This window comes from Artemia franciscana, chromosome 9, assembly GCF_032884065.1.
Source record: "Artemia franciscana chromosome 9, ASM3288406v1, whole genome shotgun sequence".
NCBI classification, from domain to species: domain Eukaryota; kingdom Metazoa; phylum Arthropoda; class Branchiopoda; order Anostraca; family Artemiidae; genus Artemia; species Artemia franciscana.
In genome coordinates, this window is record NC_088871.1 from 7,969,494 (window position 1) to 7,988,429 (window position 18,936).

The 18,936-nt window shown below is 34.7% G+C and overlaps 1 protein-coding gene across 5 annotated transcripts in view; it reads left to right on the plus strand.

Moving 5' to 3' along the window:
* Positions 1 to 18,936, plus strand: part of LOC136030952 (zwei Ig domain protein zig-8-like) — a 278,116-nt gene that overhangs the window by 178,250 nt on the left and 80,930 nt on the right. For all 5 annotated transcript variants that reach the window (XM_065710089.1, XM_065710093.1, XM_065710090.1 and 2 more), the window contains one exon: positions 13,345 to 13,555. In XM_065710089.1, coding sequence (XP_065566161.1) covers positions 13,345 to 13,555 — 211 coding nt within the window. The remainder of the gene's footprint in view (positions 1 to 13,344; positions 13,556 to 18,936) is intronic.

The following is an 18,936-nucleotide window of genomic DNA, read 5'->3' on the forward strand; positions in this document are numbered from 1 at the left end:
GTTTGTTTAATTTCTAATGTTACTCCTTACTTTCAGTTGAAAAAAATCGTTTTTTATAATTAATTTCTCATTTTTTCAAATAATACTGGTAAATCCAGCCCCCTCCCCCTCATGGAAATTCTTTTCCCCCATGATAAATGCCTCCATGGAAAGATCCTCTAATGTATCCCCATTGCCCCGCTCCACAAACCATAAAAATACCTCCTGAAAACGTCAGTATCCTTCGTCAATAACCAATCAAACAGTTCGTGGTAAGGAACTGTAGTAAGGAGCGACCCGGCTCAACAGTAAACGAAACTCTAAAAAACGAAATTTTGATACTAATAGATACATCAAAAGAATTGGATTTTTATGCTGATTTTAAATATATAAGTTTCATTAAATTTGGTCATACTCATCAAAAGTTACGAGCCTGAGAAAATTTGCCTTGTTTTGGAAATATAGGAGAAAACGCCCCTTAAAAGTTCTAGGATCTTAACGAAAATTACACCATAGAATTCAGCCTATTAAAGAACCCTACTGTAGAAGTTTCAAGCTCCTATCTATAAAAATGTGGAACTTAGTATTTTTTGCCAGAAGACCAATCACGGGTGCGTGTTTATTTGTTTTTTTTTTTTTTTTTTTTTCCAGGGGTTATCGTATCGACCAAGTGGTCCTAGAATATAGCAGTAGGGCTCATTCTAACGGAAATTAAAAGTTACAGTGCCCTTTTTAAGTGACCAAAAAATTGGAGGGCACATAGGCCCCCTCCCACGGTCTTTTTTTCCCATAGTCAACGGATAAAAATTTTGAGATATCTTTTTTGTTCAGCATAGTCGAAAAACATAATAACTATGTCTTTGGGGCTGACTTACTTCCCCAAAGTCCCCGGGGGAGGGGCTGCAAGTTACAAACTTTGACCAGCGTTTACATACAGTAATGGTTATTTGGAAGTGTACAAACATTTTCAGGGGGATTTTTTGGTTATGGAGGGAGGGTTCAGGAGAGGGGGCTAAGCAGGAAGATCTTCCCTTAGAGGAATTTGTCATGGGAGAAGAGAAATTCCACGGATTTTCTAGCGCTATTTAAAAAAAAACAATGAAAAAATAAATATGAAAAAAGTATTTTTCCACTGAAAGTAAGGACCAGAATCAAAATTTAAGACAAACAGAGATTATTTCGCATATGGGAGGGTCATCTCTTCCTAGATACCTCGCTTTTTACGCTAAAGTATTTTTAGTAATTTCAACTATTTATTTTATAGCCTTTGTGATTCAGGGGTCAATCTTAAAGAATTGGGGAAAATTAAAGCTTTAGTGTAAAGAGCGAGGTGTTAACGATGGGGCAAACCCCCTCATGTACATAATAAAAATATGCGAATATAGAAGTTAGCTACGTAAGTTAATTTGTAAGTTACGTATATTTTTTACTAATAAAAACGTTCGTTAAAAATTAAAAATTCTTGTTGCCTTTTTAAGTAACCAAAAAATTGGAGGTTACCTAGACCTCCTCCTCCACCCTTTTCCTCAAAATCATCTGATCAAAACTAAGAGAAAGCCATTTAGCAAAAAAAAAATTAATACGCCAATTTCCTTTTAATTATTCATTTCCGGAGAGCCAAAATCAAACATGCATTAATTCAAAAACGTTCAGAAATTAAATAAAAAAGTTTTTCCACTGAAAGCAAGGAGCGACATTAAAACTTAAAACGAACAGAGATTGCTCCGTGCATGAAAGGGGCTGTTCCCTCCTCAATGTTCCGCTCTTTACGCTAAAGTTATTTACTGTTTTATAAAGTACAGTCAAACAGTTGGTGGTAACTAACTGTAGTAAGGAGCGACCCGGCTCAATAGTAACCGAAACTCTAAAATATGGAAATTTGATACCAATAGTTACATTTAAAAAATCGCATTTTAATGATGATTTTAAATATATAACTTTCATCAAGAGTAGTCTTACCTATGAAAAGTTACGAGCCTGAGAATATTTGCCTCATTTTAGAAAATAGGGCCATAAAAGTCATACAATCTAAAGGAAAATCACACCATCAGATTCAGCGTATCAGAGGACCTTATTGTAGAATTTTCAAGCTCCTTTCTACAAAAATGTTGAATTTTGTATTGTTTGCCAGAAGACAGATCACGGATACGTGTTTATTTGTTTCTTTGTTTTTCCCCCGGGGTGATCGTATTGACCCAGTGGTCCGAGATAGTCACGAGAGGACTCATTCTAACGGAAATTAAAAGTTCTAGTGTCCTTTTTAAGTGACTAAAAAAATCGGAGGGCACCTAGGCCCCCTCCCACACTCATTTTTTCCTCAAAGTCACCGGATCAAAATTCTGAGATAGCCATTTTATTCACCATAGTCGAAAAACCTAATAACTATCTCTTTGGGGACAACTTACTCCCCCACAGTCCCCATGGGAGGGGCTACAAGTTACAAAATTTGACCTGTGTTTACATATAGTAATGGTTAGTGGGAAGTGTACGGACGTTTTCAGGGGGATTTTTTTGGTTTGGGAGGGAGATTTGAGGTTGGGGGGTTACTTGGGAGGATAATTCCACGGAAAAACTTTTCATGAGGCAAGGAGACTTTGCATGATTTTTTAACATTATTTTAAAAAAAAAACAATGAAAAAATAAATATGAAACTACAACTACAGTAACGAACTACAGTTCGTTATCACGAATTGTTTTATAAACAGTAGTTTTGTTTCATGACCATCTCAGTTTCTACCTGCAGTTCCAAGACTCACTAAGAATCCTCCTTGATAACACTTTCCCTGTAATTTTCACTCTTCTCCCTGAATATAACCATGTTCAGATTTGACAGATTTCAGCTAAGTTATAAGTTATTTCATTTTTATGTAGGAAATTTAACTTACATAATTTCAGTCTTAAAAGCGTATTAATTTGATTTAGTCCATCCTCTCTTCTTCTTGATCACCATCTTCAGTAATTGAAAGCTACTTATGCTAGTGTTTTTATTGCACTTGGGGCTTGCACACAAGATTGGATACAAAATATAGTATGATGTACAAATTGGGCCCTAGATTCGTATTTTCTTAATCATGTTTTTTGGGGACGTTTCATGGACGACATAATTTCAGTTTGGAATTATGGCGAAAGTGAACTTAAAGGTTTTCTAGAACATTTAAATACTTACGATAGAAACCTGCAATTCACTCTAGAGACCGAAAGAGATGGAAGAATACCTTTTTTAGATGTATTGATAATACGAAGTGTGAATTTACTTGATTTTGCGGTTTACAGAAAACCTACGCATAATAATAGATACCTTCACTTCAAATCTAACCATCCTTCACAGGTTAAAAGAGGTATGGTAATATCAGAGTACTTAATATCTGTTCAGAGCCGTATGTTAAAAAAGAATTAAATTTTATTACAGACATACTTTTTGGCAACGGGTACCCGATTTCTCTCATAAATACTGTTATTGCTCAAAGATTAAAGATGCATTCTTCTAAAGCCTTAAATCCCACACCAGTAAATGATTCTAATAAACCCACAAGCACGATTTACCTGCCATATATTCCGAAAATAACTTCAAAACTGAAAAAAGTTTGTTTAAAGAACAATTTACGTGTTGTATTCACAAGCAATTTAAGTATAATGAATCTTGTCAATTCTGGTAAGGATAAAATCCCAATTACTCGTCTACGAGGAGTATATCAAATACCATGTAGTTGTGGAAATTATTACATTGGTCGAACCCACCAAAATTTAGGAACAAGATTACAGCAACACAAAGAAAGTATTGAAAAAGCGTTAAAATCTAAAAATAACTCCATATATTTCGATTCAGCTTTAAGTAATCATATTTTTGAAAATCCAAACCATTATGTTCTATTTGACGAAACAATTCTAATTAGCAATGACCTAGGAATCAAACAAACTGTCCGTGAGGCAATCGAAATCAAACGAAACTTAAATAATAATACATCCCTAAATAGAGACTTGGGTGAATACACACTCAACCCTATGTACACAAAATTAATTATAGAAAATAATCTAATTCAAAATAAAACAAAAATAGGAACGAACAAAAACAAGCCCAATATCAAAAGAACTATCAGATTAGCTGCAGAGAAGGCAAATATCAAACAGTTCGTGGTAACGAACTGTAGTAAGGAGCGACCCGGCTCAATAGTAACCAAAACTCTAAAAAATGGAATTTTGATACCAATACCTACATCAAAAGAATCGCATTTTAATGCTGATTTTAAATATATAAGTTTCATCAAGTTTAGTCTTACCCATCAAAAGTTACGAGCCTGAGAAAATTTGCGTTATTTTAGAAAATAGGGGGAAACGCCCCCTAGAAGTCATAGAATCTTAACAAAAATCACGCCATCAGATTCAGCGTATTAGAGAACCCTACTGTAGAAGTTTCAAGCTCCTATCTACAAAAATGTGGAATTTTGTATTTTTTGCCAGAAGGCAGATCACGGATGCGTGTTTATTTGTTTTTTTGTTTTGTTTTTTTTCCCCAGGGGTGATCGTATCGACCCAGTTGTCCTAGAATGTTGCAAGAGGGCTCATTCTAACGGAAATGAAAAGTTCTAGTGCCCTTTTAAGTGACCAAAAAAATTGGAGGGCACCTAGGCCCCTTCCCACGCTAATTATTTTACCAAAGTCAACGAATCAAAATTCTGAGATAGCCATTTTATTCAGCGTAGTCGAAAAACCTTATAACTATGTCTTTGGGGACGACTTACTCCCCCACAGTCACCATGGGAGGGGCAACAAGTTACAAACTTTGACCAATGCTTACATATAGTAATGGTTATTGGGAAGTGTACAGTCGTTTTCAGGAGTGTTTTTTGGTTGGGGGAGGGGTTGAGAAGAGGATGATATGCTGGGGGAACTTTCCATCGATAATTTGTCATGGGGGAAGAAAATCTCCATGATGGGAGCGCAGGATTTACTAGCATTATTTAAAAACACAATGAAAAAATAAATATGAAAAAGTTCTTTCAGCTGGAAGTAAGGAACAGCATTAAAACTTAAAACAAACAGATATTATTACCCATTTGAGGGGCTCACCTCCTCCTAATACCTCGCTCTTTACGTTAAAGTATTTTTAGTAATTTCAACTATTTATTCTACGGCTTTTGTGATTCTGGGGTCATTCTTAATGAATTGGGACGAAATTTAAGCTTTAGTGTAAAGAGCGAGGATCTGACAAGGGGGCGAACCCCCTCATATATGTAATAAAAATATGAGAATACAAAAGTTCTTTACGTAAGCTAATTTATAAGTTACGTAAATCTTTTACTAATAAAAATATTCGTAAAAAATTAAAAGTTCTAGTTGCCTTTTTAATTGACCAAAAAATCGGAGGGCAACTAGGCTTCCTCCCCCGCTCTTTTTTTCTCAAAATCATTCGATCAAAATAATGAGAAATCCATTTAGCCAAAAAAAAAAAAATGCAAATTTCGTTTTAATTATTCCTCTGCGGAGAGCCAAAATCAAAACATGCATTGATTCAAAAACGTTCAGAAATTAAATAAAAAAAAACAAGTTTTTTAACTGAAAGTAAGGAGCGACATTAAAACTTAAAACGAACAGAAATTACTTCGTATATGAAAGAGGCTGCTTCCTCATCAACGCCCCGCTCTTTACGCTAAAGTTTTTTACTGTTTTAAAAAGAAGAATTGAGAGAAAGAGTCAAACTTTAGCGTAAAGAGCGGGGCGTTGATGAGGAAGCAGCCTCTTTCATATACGAAGTAATTTCTGTTCGTTTTAAGTTTTAATGTCGCTCCTTACTTTCAGTTAAAAAAACTTGTTTTTTTTATTTAATCGCAATAAGAAATCATTCCAATTTTTAATAAATACAGTTAGTGAAATGAATGAACCTTTTTATCTTGTAAAATGTTAGCTTTTATCAGACAGTCTTGGCTGAACTTTTCGTTAAGAAGTAATGATACCAAGGCTATTTTAAAATAAAAAATGGATTTTTAACTGAGAACTTTTATTGTAAGTGTTTTATTGTTTTTTATTTTTTCTTTGCTGAAGACGGCCCTTAGATATAGGGCCGAAATATTCAAATAGGTTTTGTTGGTTCACTGTCTTGGGAAAAAAAGTCCTCATTATTCTCTCTTTTGTTGTTGTATGATGTACAGCATTATTCTTTACAAAGGACCTCTGGCAAATGTTTTAAGTAAAATTGGAAAAACTGACCTTGTTCTAGATCACGATTAATATGAACTGATGAGTGACAATTGTTCTCTATAATCAAATTTCTCTACTATTTAATTTCTCTAGTTTGGATTATTTATATTATTTAGTTTATATTTAGTTGTCTAGTTATTATTTAGTTATCTAGTTTATATTATTCTTTATATTATTTCTCTAGTATCAAATTTCTCTACAATATTTAGAGTGGGAAAAAAAATTCCCACTCTAAATATTTCCCTAATCTGTTGGGGCCTCCTAAAAGGTCACCTTGAGTTTCAACCAAGTGATAGTAGTTCTATTTCGCTTCTGAAAGAATTAAATAAAAAAACTAATTTTTTTAGCTGAAAGTAAGGAGCGACATTAAAACTTAAAACGAACAGAAATTACTCCGTATATGAAATAGGTTGTCCCCTCCGCAATCACTCACTCTTTACGCTAAAGCTTTTAATTGTTTTAAAAAGTAGAATTGTGGCAAAGAGTCAAACTTTAGCGTAAAGAGCGAGGGATTGCGGAGGGGACAACCCATTTCGTATATGGAGTAATTTCTGTTCGTTTTAAGTTTTAATGTCGCTCCTTACTTTCAGCTAAAAAAATTAGTTTTTTTTTATTTAATTTCTGAACGTTTTTGAATTAATGCATGTTTGGTTTTGGCTCTCCGCCCATAAATTATTAAAATGAAATTTGTATATTAATTCTTTTTTTGGCTAAATGGCTTTCTCTTACTTTTGAGCAGACGATTTTGAGAAATAAGGGGTGGAGAAGGAGACCTAGTTGCCCTCCAATTTTTTTGTTACTTAAAAAGGCAACTAGAACTTTTAATTTTTAACGAACGTTTTTATTAGTAAAAAATATACGTAACTTAAGAATTAACTTACGTAACAAACTTTCATAACCTTATATTTTTATTATGTATACGAAGGGGTTTGTACCCTCGTTAATACCTCGCTCTTTACACTAAATCGTAAGTTTTGTCCCAATTCTTTAAGAATGACCCCTGAATCAGAAAGGCCGTAGAATAAATAGTTGAAATTACTAAAAATACTTTAGCATAAAGAGCAAGGTATTTATCTCCTCCTAAATACCTCGCTCTTTATGCTAAAGTATTTTTAGAACCCCTCATATGCGGAATAATCTCTGTTCGGTTTAAGTTTCAATGCTACTTCTTCCTTTCATTTGAAAAACCGTTTTCATGTTTATTTTTCATTGTTTTCTTATAGTAATGCTAGAGAATCCTGCGCCCTTTTCATTGAATTTTTCTTCCCCCATGACAGATTCCTCCAAGGAAAGATCCTCCAACATAGCCCCCTTTCCTCAGCCCCACCCCCAAACAAAATAAAATCCCCCTGAAAACTTCTGTACACTTCCCAATAACCATTACTATATGTAAACACTGGTCAAAGTTTGTAACTTGCAGCCCCTCCCCCAGGGATTGTGGGGGAGTAAGTCATCCCCAAAGACATAGTTATTATGGTTTTCGACTATGCTGAACAAAATGGCTATTTCAAAATTTTAATCCGTTGACTTTGAGAAAAAATGAGCGTGGGAGGGGGCCTAGATGCCCTCCAATTTTTTTGGTCACTTAAAAAGGGCACTAGAACTTTTCATTTCCGTTAGAATGAGCCCTCTTGCAACATTTTAGGACTACTTGGTCGATACGATGACCCCTGGGAAAAAAAACAAAACAAAAAAACAAATAAACACGCACCCGTGATTTGTCTTCTGGCAAAAAATACAAAATTCCACATTTTTGTAGATATGAGCTTGAAACTTCTGCTGTAGGGTTCTCTGATACGCTGAATCTGATGGTGTCATTTTCGTTAAGATCCTACGACTATTAGGGGGTGTTTCCTCCTATTTTCTTAAATAAGGCAAATTTCCTCAGGCTCGTAACTTTTGATGGGTAAGACTAAACTTGATGAAACTTATATATTTAAAATCAGCATTAAAATGTGATTCTTTTGATGTAGCTATTCATATCAAAATTCAATTTTTTAGAGTTTTGGTTACTATTGAGCCGGGTCGCTCCTTACTACAGTTCGTTACCACGAACTGTTTGAAAGATGAGAAATAAGTTTGACTTTCGCTTCGTAAGGGATGGTCTCAGGGTGAGAGGTGCCTTTTGGACTTTAAATATTCAAGATAAATGAAACTGATGTGCATCTGTACCTTCTTAGTGGCCCACTGACAAAAAAGGAATTCTTGTTCAAAGTGGTCAAGACTTTAGTGTTGTAGACTGACATAAAGTACTTTATCATATCTGCTGTGATCCAAATTTGTGCAATCAACAAGCCAGGTCCCTCCATTTCAACTTGTGGTTAGCATGCTAGTGTATATCTAGGCTATGTAGCCCATGCCAGGAGATCGAAAGATCCTGTCCTATTTAATGCAATCATTCAAACCATTGGATTCTGTTAAAGATATTCTACTCAGCTGCCATGGATTGCAGCTTTGGTAAGAACAATTCTATCGTTTTCGGCAGCAAGTGCAGCAGCAGAACGGGTTTTAAGTGGCACAGGACTAATTGCTAATGTTAAGCATTCTATGTTGGCTCTACACCGTGTAAACAAGCTTATTTTTACACATGATATTCACAAGCTTGTATAAGCTTTACAGGAAACTGCTCGACTTTATTTCTAGCTAAATGATTCTTATGTTTAAACCTGGTTCCTTAAATTGCCTGAGAAATGACAAAACAGGGGGAGTTTAAAACTTAATTCAGATTAAACTCTGAAATTTAAGACCAGAATTAAAAATTTAATTATAAATAATGCCGTATTTATTTATGCAATAATTAATGAGAAATGACGAAAACAGGGGGAGTTTAAAACTTAATTCAAATTAATTTCTGAAATTTAAGGCCAGAATCAGAAATTTAATTATCAATAATACCTTTCTTTTTTTGATGCTACCTCTTTTTATATTTTTTGCTTTTCTTTACAAGATGTTGCCTATTTTTCTTTTAACACTTTGTGGGAATAATATGAAAAAAACTTCGTTTTCTTAAAGAGTTAAAGAGGCTGCGTCCCAAAGTCGAACCTTAAAACGTACAGGAATTAGAAGAGGCAGTTGGGGGGCTGCCGCCCCCAAAACCCCCCGCTTTTAAAGACTCTTTTGTACAGTTTTTTTTGTGTGGGGGGACTTCATTGTTACTAATTACTAGTTTCGGCGCAATGGTTCTCCTGTCCTCTTGTGTTTAACATTTTTCGAAATTATTCCATTATTCATTCATTTCAATTTTTTGTTAATTAAAAGAGGGCCTTTCCGAAGCCAAGAGCGGGGGGTTTGGGGGGCCGCAGCCCCCCAACTGCCTCCTCTAATTCCTGTACGTTTTAAGGTTCGACTTTGGGACGCAGCCTCTTTAACTCTTTAAGAAAACGAAGTTTTTTTCATATTATTTCTGTACGTTTTTCTACAATCCATGGTAAATGTAATTTAATAATTCCTGTACGCCTCGTAGAGGAATTAGGAGAGGAAGTTGGGTGGCTGCCGCCCCCCAACCCCTTGACCAGAGGATTAAAAGTCCCACACTCTACCAACTGAGCTAATCACTTGCATGTGTGTAAATATAACTTCTCAATAACTTTTAAAAATTTCAAATTAACATGGGCTCTTATGGAGAGAAATGCGTTAATTAAGTAGCTAATGCGTGGTTTCTGGAAAACAGGGAAGGAGTTATCGGAACGAGCTGAAATTTCGCAGATCCTGGGCCGTAGGGGACCTTAACTTGTGAATTTCAGCCCGATCGGACAACGTTAAAAGGGGGGAGTGGGGTTGGGGGGTCGAAACTTTCGGGGGGTTAAGATTTTCCTACGAAACTTTCAAGGGCACTTACTCGGAGAATTCCGCATCGAATGAGTCTTCGTACACCCAGATCCGATGTCGGATGTGACCTGTAGGCGTCGAGAAAAAAAAGAAAATGAATTTTAAGTGGCTATGCGTGGTTTCTGGAAAACAGGGAAGGAGTTATCGGATCGAGCTGAAATTTCGCGGATAAGCTCCTGGGCCCTAGGGGACCTTAACTTGTGGATTTCAGCCTGATCGGACAACGTTAAAGGGGGGCTGGGGTTGACGGGTCGAAACTTTCGGCCAGATGTTCCCCATGAAGGAAAAGTTGGAGGGGGATGAAATTTTGCAGGTTTCTTAGTTGGAGCTCGGGCTATGAAATGCATCCCTCCCCATCCCTTTGCGACCACTGGAACCGAAGATCGCTTAACATTGTCGTGTGTCGCCTCTTTATAGAGGCACGAGTGTGCCTCCTTGACAAACTGTTCTTAACGAGCAACATGTTAATTTTTCTAAAAAATAAATATGTAAAAAAAAATAAATCATATATTAAATCCTATAGGCTAAAGCAAAACTTTGATCGTTTGATATGCTTAACCCCCATGTTCAAATACGTCCACAACCACAGTACCTTAATTGCTTCGATGGAAACAGAAGTAAATTCTTTCATTCTCAAAGGAGTCGGTTGAAATGCCTCATTTCAAAACTTTTATTATGTCACTCTTAAAGTAGAGGATTTTATCTTGAAGCAATGAGGAAGTTGCAATACCAGGAAATTCAGAAATGGAGTGAGATATACACTCCGTATGGACTTAGGATGGAAGTACATTTGTTTAATTTGAGTTTTAGAGCTTAATTCAATTAAATTTTAAATTCCCTATTTTATCAGATTATTCAATTGTCAGGCAGTTTAATGCCTCACTGTAGATCGTTTGAATAAAAATAAATTGCGAAAAGCTAAGATTGATCTCTTGTCCTTATTTTGTCGAAGGCTCGGTCATGGTATTGAAGCTTAAAAGAAATTGCGGACGGAATTCCCATAGGGACTGATATCAATTTAGTCTTCAAAACATTTTAAAGTAGCTAAAAGATCATAAAAATAGAAGAGACACCGATCTATTGAAGGTACGGCACTGACCTACTTTCGGCGGCGCACCGTTGAAAAACATTTCGGTGTGCATAATTGTGTCTGCCGTCACCAAATTTTATTCAGGTGGCTTCGTGAAATAGTCTTTACATACAAGTATAACTTTAAATTTACAAAAACTACCTCCTGAAAAGTCCTCGTCAATTCAACTGAAGCAACATCCCAATATTCACAGGAGGATTCAAATATAAATTTTAATTTAATGCCTAAAATCTGAATTTCAAACATGAACAAGAAAATTTTTTAGTTAAGGAGAGCATCAGTGGCACTTTTTGATTTTCCATTAGCCCTCTATAAAGTATTTGCGGAAGAATTATCGTCCCCCCTTTATATTATTTACGATAATGTAACTAAAACTGGATACTTATTCAAAAAAGTTAAAAATTGAATTCATCACTCGCGCTTCAAAAATAAGAATCAATTAATCATTCTTCTGGTGTGAGGCTAATCACTGTTGCATAGATCTTCAGCAAAGTTTTTTGAGAACTTTCTACTGTGACTACAAAATTTTGTTAATAAAAAAAAATATTTCTGGAAGTAATTGATAAGAAGAATTCTGGTACCATCCCAAAATGCTTAACTATTCTTAGTCTAACTAGTTCACTTAATTTCACTGCAAAATATCTGGAAGCGCCCAGGAAATGAATAAATTTAATTATAATAAATTAATTCATTGTAATAATTTAAAAAATGCCTTCAACCTTGTACAAGACTTTAACAAAAAAGATGACGGAAAAAACATTCCTGACCGTCTTATTTTTAGTATTATAAAAGTTTGACCAAATAGTAAAATTTAAAAATAGCGTTTCTTCTTCTTTGCTGGTTTTTTTATGGTGTCCCACAAGGATTAAATGAAGATAAATGCACAGTAATGACATTTTTATTTCTTACGAAAAGCCAACCTGAATTTGAACAAACTATATACCCATTTCTCCTTAGGACCAGTACTACCCTCCTAGAGATAGTAATCTCATCTGGCCTTATTTGGCCTGAAAATGCTAGATTTATTGTAAAAAAGGCAAATAGCTCATTCCGAATGCTGAAAACGCTAAAGTAAATCCAGGTGCCAATTCTTTTTCTAAGAAATTTACTTAATTTTCTAAAATTAATCAATTAACTAAAGTTAATTTTCTGCATGTTTTTTCCCTCACTTTTAGAATATGCAAAAAGCAAGAGAAAAAACTGAACGGATTCAAAAGAGATCAGTACAAACCATCTAGGGAAGTTTTCCGTTGCCTTACTTTTGTTTTATCTAGAAGTATTTATGCCTGATTCCTTTTATATTTTTCATGAGAAACTGTGCGAAAATTTGGCCTAGCCCTCCTCCTCTGTCCTGTCAATAAGAAATTCTTCCTTCCTTACTTTGCCCTTCTTAGATCCCAACTCCCCAGAAAGGAGGCTGTGAAAGTTTTAAAATTGATTTCGGTTTACTTCAGGTCATAACAGTATTCAGAAAGCTTTGTGCCATGTTCTTTTGAATTTGGTATCTATTGTCTGGTGTCTTGGAGGTGCCATATTTGATCCATGTCTATAAAATTTCATATTTTGTTTGTCAATAAATGCTTTTGTTTGGATGACTCGATTAAACTCGATTGACTCGATTTTGAAATTAAACTAATTAGGTTCTCGTACAAAGTCTTTCATGCTCGATCGGAGCTTCAATTCCCATCTTTGTTCTACATTGCTTGTTTGTAATAATTCGGTTATGATGATTGTGATGATTTTTTATAATGATTATGATAATTCAGGATTTTTCTTGTCCGAAAAGTTAGTTAGTTAGTCTTGTCCGAAATTACTTTTTGAAGCGTGAAAAATTGTGCTTAACTTGATATAACGTAATCACTTATCATAGAAGATTACGTAAGTAGTGTAGAAGTCCCTTGATGCTTAATATCATTTTGGCTGTAGTATTTATTTTGAGATGGTTGAATTGTATTTGGTTTTGGATACCATTGCTACTACTTCTTTCAACATATTACTGCAGCACCTGACACTAGCGTGTACATTTTGGTAAGAGTGTGCCAGTGTCTATCGAGTAGTGGTGCCCCTATCTCAAGGGGCACCACTACTCGATAGAGATGGCGTTGCGACAGGTAGTTTTGAGCTGCAGTCCTCAGGTTTTCCAAGCGTCACTTTCCTTATCCTGTACCAATATACCATAGGAAGACCACATTTTTATTACTGAGCTTTTATTTGTTTTCAATGTTCAAGTTGCTTTAAATTACAATTTTTAGGTGTCGTGGATCCGTCATCGAGACGTACATATTCTAACTGTCGGCCGATATACATACACGTCTGACCAGCGCTTTACTGCACTTCATCATCGCCACAATGATGAATGGACATTACAAATTAAATACTGCCAAGCCCGAGATTCAGGGCTATATGAATGTCAAATTAATACACAGCCCCACAGAAGCCTGTTTGTTAACTTGAATGTCATTGGTAAGTATTTTACAGCACTTCTATTGCTATTAATACTAAGGCATTTAATTTCAACAAAAATGACCAAAAGTTTTGAAAAAATTGAAAATGCCCACTTACACTTGCGTTTGTTCCAAAAATGATATTTGAGCTTGAGAGTAAGCAAATTGAAATGGTCAATTTCGGTCTTTCTTTTGCATCAGAATCAGCTGTATATATCAACTGCTTTGAATCTCATTAAAAAAAAAAAGCATCAAAGAAATAAATAAAAAATTGCTATACCAAGAACGAAAACTATTATTAAAAACAAAAAATTCAGTAAGGGACAGATATTTTTGTGGAAACTTCCTTTAAACTGTCGCTCAATGCTCAAAAATGCACATTCATGTTTGTTTTTTTCTTCATTCACAGGCTAAAAAATTCTTAGTTTTTTACACTTCAAGTACAGCCAGTCATTTACAGGCATGTACAGTTATTTTACCGCCGTTACAACTATATACAGTCAATTGTATTTACAGTCAATTGTATTACAGTCAATTGTCCAGCTAGGTCTCCAAAGCCATTTACGAAAAAATTGTTTTTGGAAATCCAAATCCAAATATGCAAGGAGCAATCATGACAGTGTGTCAAACAATAAAGATCTCTGGGGCATAGGTAGAAACTATTTAAAATATTAAATCTGAATTTTTACTAAATTTTTTAGAAACTATAAGTATAAATCTGAGGACTACAAGTTCCTTTTCCGGATCAGACTTGCATGGCTGTTGTTATATTCAGTTTTTGCCGGAAAAATCAAGTCTTTAATAGAGTCTGTAAAATGGGTCTTCTATTGACTAATCATAGACAATCCTTGATGTCAGAGGGCCTTGGACATATTAGTCATTGTGGATTTCTTTTTATCTTTATTTTCATTCGTTTCGTTGCAAGATAACTAATACCAAAAAGTCAAGCAATTATGTTACCTTTAAATGAAAAACTAGCTGTAAGGCCAGCCTTTTATATATTTAAATTAAATAAAAATAAAATAAATTATTATATTAAATAAAGTTTTTTTTAAAGGAAAGTAAGAAGCGGCATTAAAACTTAAAACGAACAGAAATTACTTCGTTTATGAAAGGGGCTGCTTCCTCATTAATGCCCCACTCTTTACGCTAAAGTTTGACTTTTTCTTTTAACTCTACTTATTAAAACAGTAAAAAACTTTAGCGTAAAGAGGGGGGCGTTTATATGGAAGCAGCCTCTTTCATATACAAAGTAATTTCAGTTCGTTTTAAGTTTTAATGCCGCTCCTTACTTACCGTTAAAAAAACTTGTTTTTTATTTAATTTCTGAATGTTTTTGAACCAATGCATGTTTTGATTTTGGTTCTCCGCAGACAAATAATTAAAACGAAATTTGAATATTTATTTTTTTTGGCTAAATGGCTTTCTCATAGTTTTGACTGAATGATTTTGAGAAAAAAAAGGAGCAGGGGAGGAGGCCTAGTTGCCCTCCGATTTTTGGTTACTTAAAAAGGCAACTAGAACTTTTAATTTTTTTTTAATGTTTTTATTAGTAAAAGATGTACGTAACTTACAAATTAGCTTCCGTAACGAATTCTGTATTCTCATGTTCTTATTATGTATATCGGGGGGTTCACCCCGTCGTCAGTACCTCGCTCTTTACAGTAAAGCTTAAATTTTGTCCCAATTTCTTGAGAATGACCGCTGAATCACAAAAACCGTAGAATAAATACTTAAATTACTAAAAATACTTTAGCGTAGAGAGCGGGGTATTAGGAAGAGGTAACCCCATCATATACGTAATAATTTCTGTTCGTTTTAAGTTTTAATGTTTCTCCTTACTTTCAGTTGAAAAAAATTTTTCGTATCTATTTTTTTATTTTTTTCTAAATAATTCTAGAAAATCCTGCGCTCCCTTCATGAAAATTTTCTTTCCTCATGACAAATCCTTCCAAGGAAAGTTCCCTCAACATATCCCCCTTTTCTCAACCCCCCTCCCAATCTAAAAACCCCCCTGAAGACGTCTGTACACTTCCAAATAGCCATTACTATATGTAAGCACTGGTCAAAGTTTGTAACTTGTAGCCCCTCCCAGGGGGACTGTGGGGGAGTAATTCGTCCCCAAAGACACAGTTATAAGGTTTTTCTGCTACGCTGAATAAAATGGCTATCTCAGAATTTTGATCCGGTGACTTTGGGAAAATAATTAGCGTGGGAGGGGGCCTAGGCGCCCTCTAATTTTTTTGGTAACTTAAAAAGGGCACTAGAACTTTTAATTTCCGTTAAAATGAGCCCTGTTGCAAGATTGTAGGACCACTGGTTCGATACGATCACCCCCAGGAAAAAAAAACGAACAAACAAACTAATAAACACGCATCCATGATCTGCCTTCTGGCAAAAAAAATACAAAATTCCACATTTTTGTAGATTTGAGTTTGAAACTTTTACAACAGGGTTCTCTGATACACTGAATATGATGGTGTGATTTTCGTTAAGACTCTATGACGTTTAGGGGTTGTGCTCCCCTATTTTATAAAATAAGGCAAATTTTCTCAGGCTCGTAATTTTGATGGAAACTTATATATTTAAAATCAGCATTAAAATGTGATTCTTTTGATGTAGCTATTAGCATAAAGTTCATTTTTTTTAGTTTTGGTTACTATCGAGCTGGGTCGCTATTTACTACAGTTCGTTACCGCGAACTGTTTGATAAAAAGTTAGATGAAAGTGAGCAGTGACATTAAAACTTATAAATATCCAAATTTCTTCTGCATATGATGGGCTGCCCTCCCCTCAACCTCCCTCTCTTTATGCCTAAGTTTTATAATGTTTTGAATATGCTTATTATTCCAGTTAAACGACCTTTATATTTAAGCAGCCGTTCTTAAGGAATTTAGAGGGCAAAAAGTCAGACTTTAGCGTAAGGAACGGGGAATGAGTAGCGGCAGTATTTGTACCCAGCCCACGTAAAATATACCCCCCTACATAAAATTACCAAACAATAATTCCATCCTGGCTCAAAATTCCGTCTCCGTAAAATTCCTTGCGGACGATTAAGCCTGAAAAATTTTCCCAAACGAACTTTAATATGAAAAAAAATTCTGTCAACTCCTCACAGCGTAAAGTTTGTCTTGGAAATTTCACCTAAAAAATTTACGCCTTCACGGAAGATTCTCCCCATGGAAACTCCTTTCGAGCACGAAATCTCCTCGGAAAAATGTCTGTACACTTTCCAATAATGAATACTGTACACACGTAATGGGCAAATTTCATAACTTAGAGACTTTATTCCACGTGCTGTGGGGGTCATGTTACCCCTAAGAGCATAGTTTTTGACTCCTTAAACTATGCTAAATAAGATGGTGATAACAAAATTTTGATCGAATGACGTTGGAGAAAAATTGACGCGGGAGGGAAGTTAGTTGGCATCCAATCTTTTTGGCCAGTTATAAAGGACACTAGAACTGTTAATATCCGTTCGACTGCAACCCTACTAGATATCCTAGTACCATTAGTTCGAAATCATCTTCTCTAAGAAAAAAAAAACGAAAAAAATAAGCCACGCCTCCGTGATCTTTCTTCTGGTAGAAAATTCATGACTCCACAAAGGAACTTGAAACTTCTAGAGTAGGGTTCTCTGATACGTTGAATTTGAATGTTCTATTTTCATTCAGATTTCTTAACTTTTAAGGTGCGTTTTCCCTTTTTTAAGAATATTCCAAATTGTCTCGGGCTCCTAGCTTCTGATTAAGCTTGATGAGCCTTATATATTCAGAGTCAGCATAATAAGTCATTTATTGATGTATCTATTGATATCAAAAATCCGTTTTTTAGAGGTACGGTTACTATTAAACCGCGTCATTCCTTACTTACAGTTCATTACCATGAACTGTTTGACAAGTCAATCAGTAATTGAACAATATTTGGGCCAATTTTCGGTCTTTACAAATTTAAATAGGCCAAATCGCTTCCAAATTTGTTGCTAAAGAGGGGTCTACCTGAACAAGAAAATTTTCAAGAAATTTTTAAGCTGATTGGAGAGATAAAATTCAAGTCTTTTGGTCTAGAATTATATATATAAAAAAACATTCAAAGTCAATTAACTGTGTCAAACAAAATTGAAAGTCCTAACTCTTCGGAAAAAGTTTCAGCACCCAGTTCCTCGAATTTTTTTTTTTTATATATTTTTCTTTTCATAGAGGTTCTGTTGAGACAGCAGCTTAGGGACATAACTTTCAAATTTGAAAAAAAAAAATCCTTTTTCAAACATTTGTCATTTATCGAGCAAACTAATTTTTAGGATACAAAACATGGGTGCATTCTTATCTTTTTTCCTAAACTTAATATTTCGAGTCGTTTCCCCTCCTAATATAGTCCCTAAAAGTTTTAATCTGATCAGATATGTCGAAAGGCAAAGAAGGGTCATAATTACCGTCTAAAAAAGACATTTGCTTAAAATTATTTTCCTTACTTAAGAATTGACCTGATCAATTTAATTCTTGATAGTTTATGTGATTTTGATAATATAAATAAAAATAATTTCCAATAAGAATTTTTTTCAAAGAAAAGAAAAGAGCCGTAATAAAACGTAAGATTAGCAGAACAAGTATTAAAATAAATGGAATTGAAAAGGATCAGAAATTACTATCAAGGAATAAATAAGACCCAAAACGAACAGAATTTATAACGAAGAATTATGTCAAACATAATGAAACAAATACTGCTATAGATGAATAAATGAAACCAGAAACGAAAAGAAATGAAAATGAGTAATCAATAAAGATTATAACAAGGACAAATTACCACAAACAGGGGTAGGGCTATCTCACCCTGAACTTTCTAAGGGCCGGAGCGTCATTTACACTGTACTGAAAAAAAATCAGATTTTTTCCCTGATCAACAACAACAACACAACAACAACAACAACACAACAACAACAAAAATATCAAGTGTTAACTAAGGGGTACACATAGGAGTGGTAGCCTTTCAACTTTAAAGCTATCCAAATAGCTTGAGTTTCGTTTGTGCTTGATTGAAAAATACATAAATTTTTAGTTTTCAAAATCAATTTCGAAAAATATCTTTTTATTGTATTTTCAGCGAATCATGGCTTTTTTGGTATTTTCTTTAAAAAAATTAAAACACAAAACCCCCCTAACTTTTCAAAAATACATCTTAGCCCATTCCCTGACACTTAATTGAAGCCAATGCAAACATTTACAAAAAAAACTATCTTAAAAGCTAACGGTTCATGGCCAGCAACATTAAAAATCTTATGACTTTTCTGTCAGAAAACATTATGAGTTCATGGTTTGCTAGGTTTTCGTTTCCGGGGCTATTGACTTCCACAGAAAATGAAAAATTAGTAGGATATCAAAATTAAGCAGAACGTATTTTGGC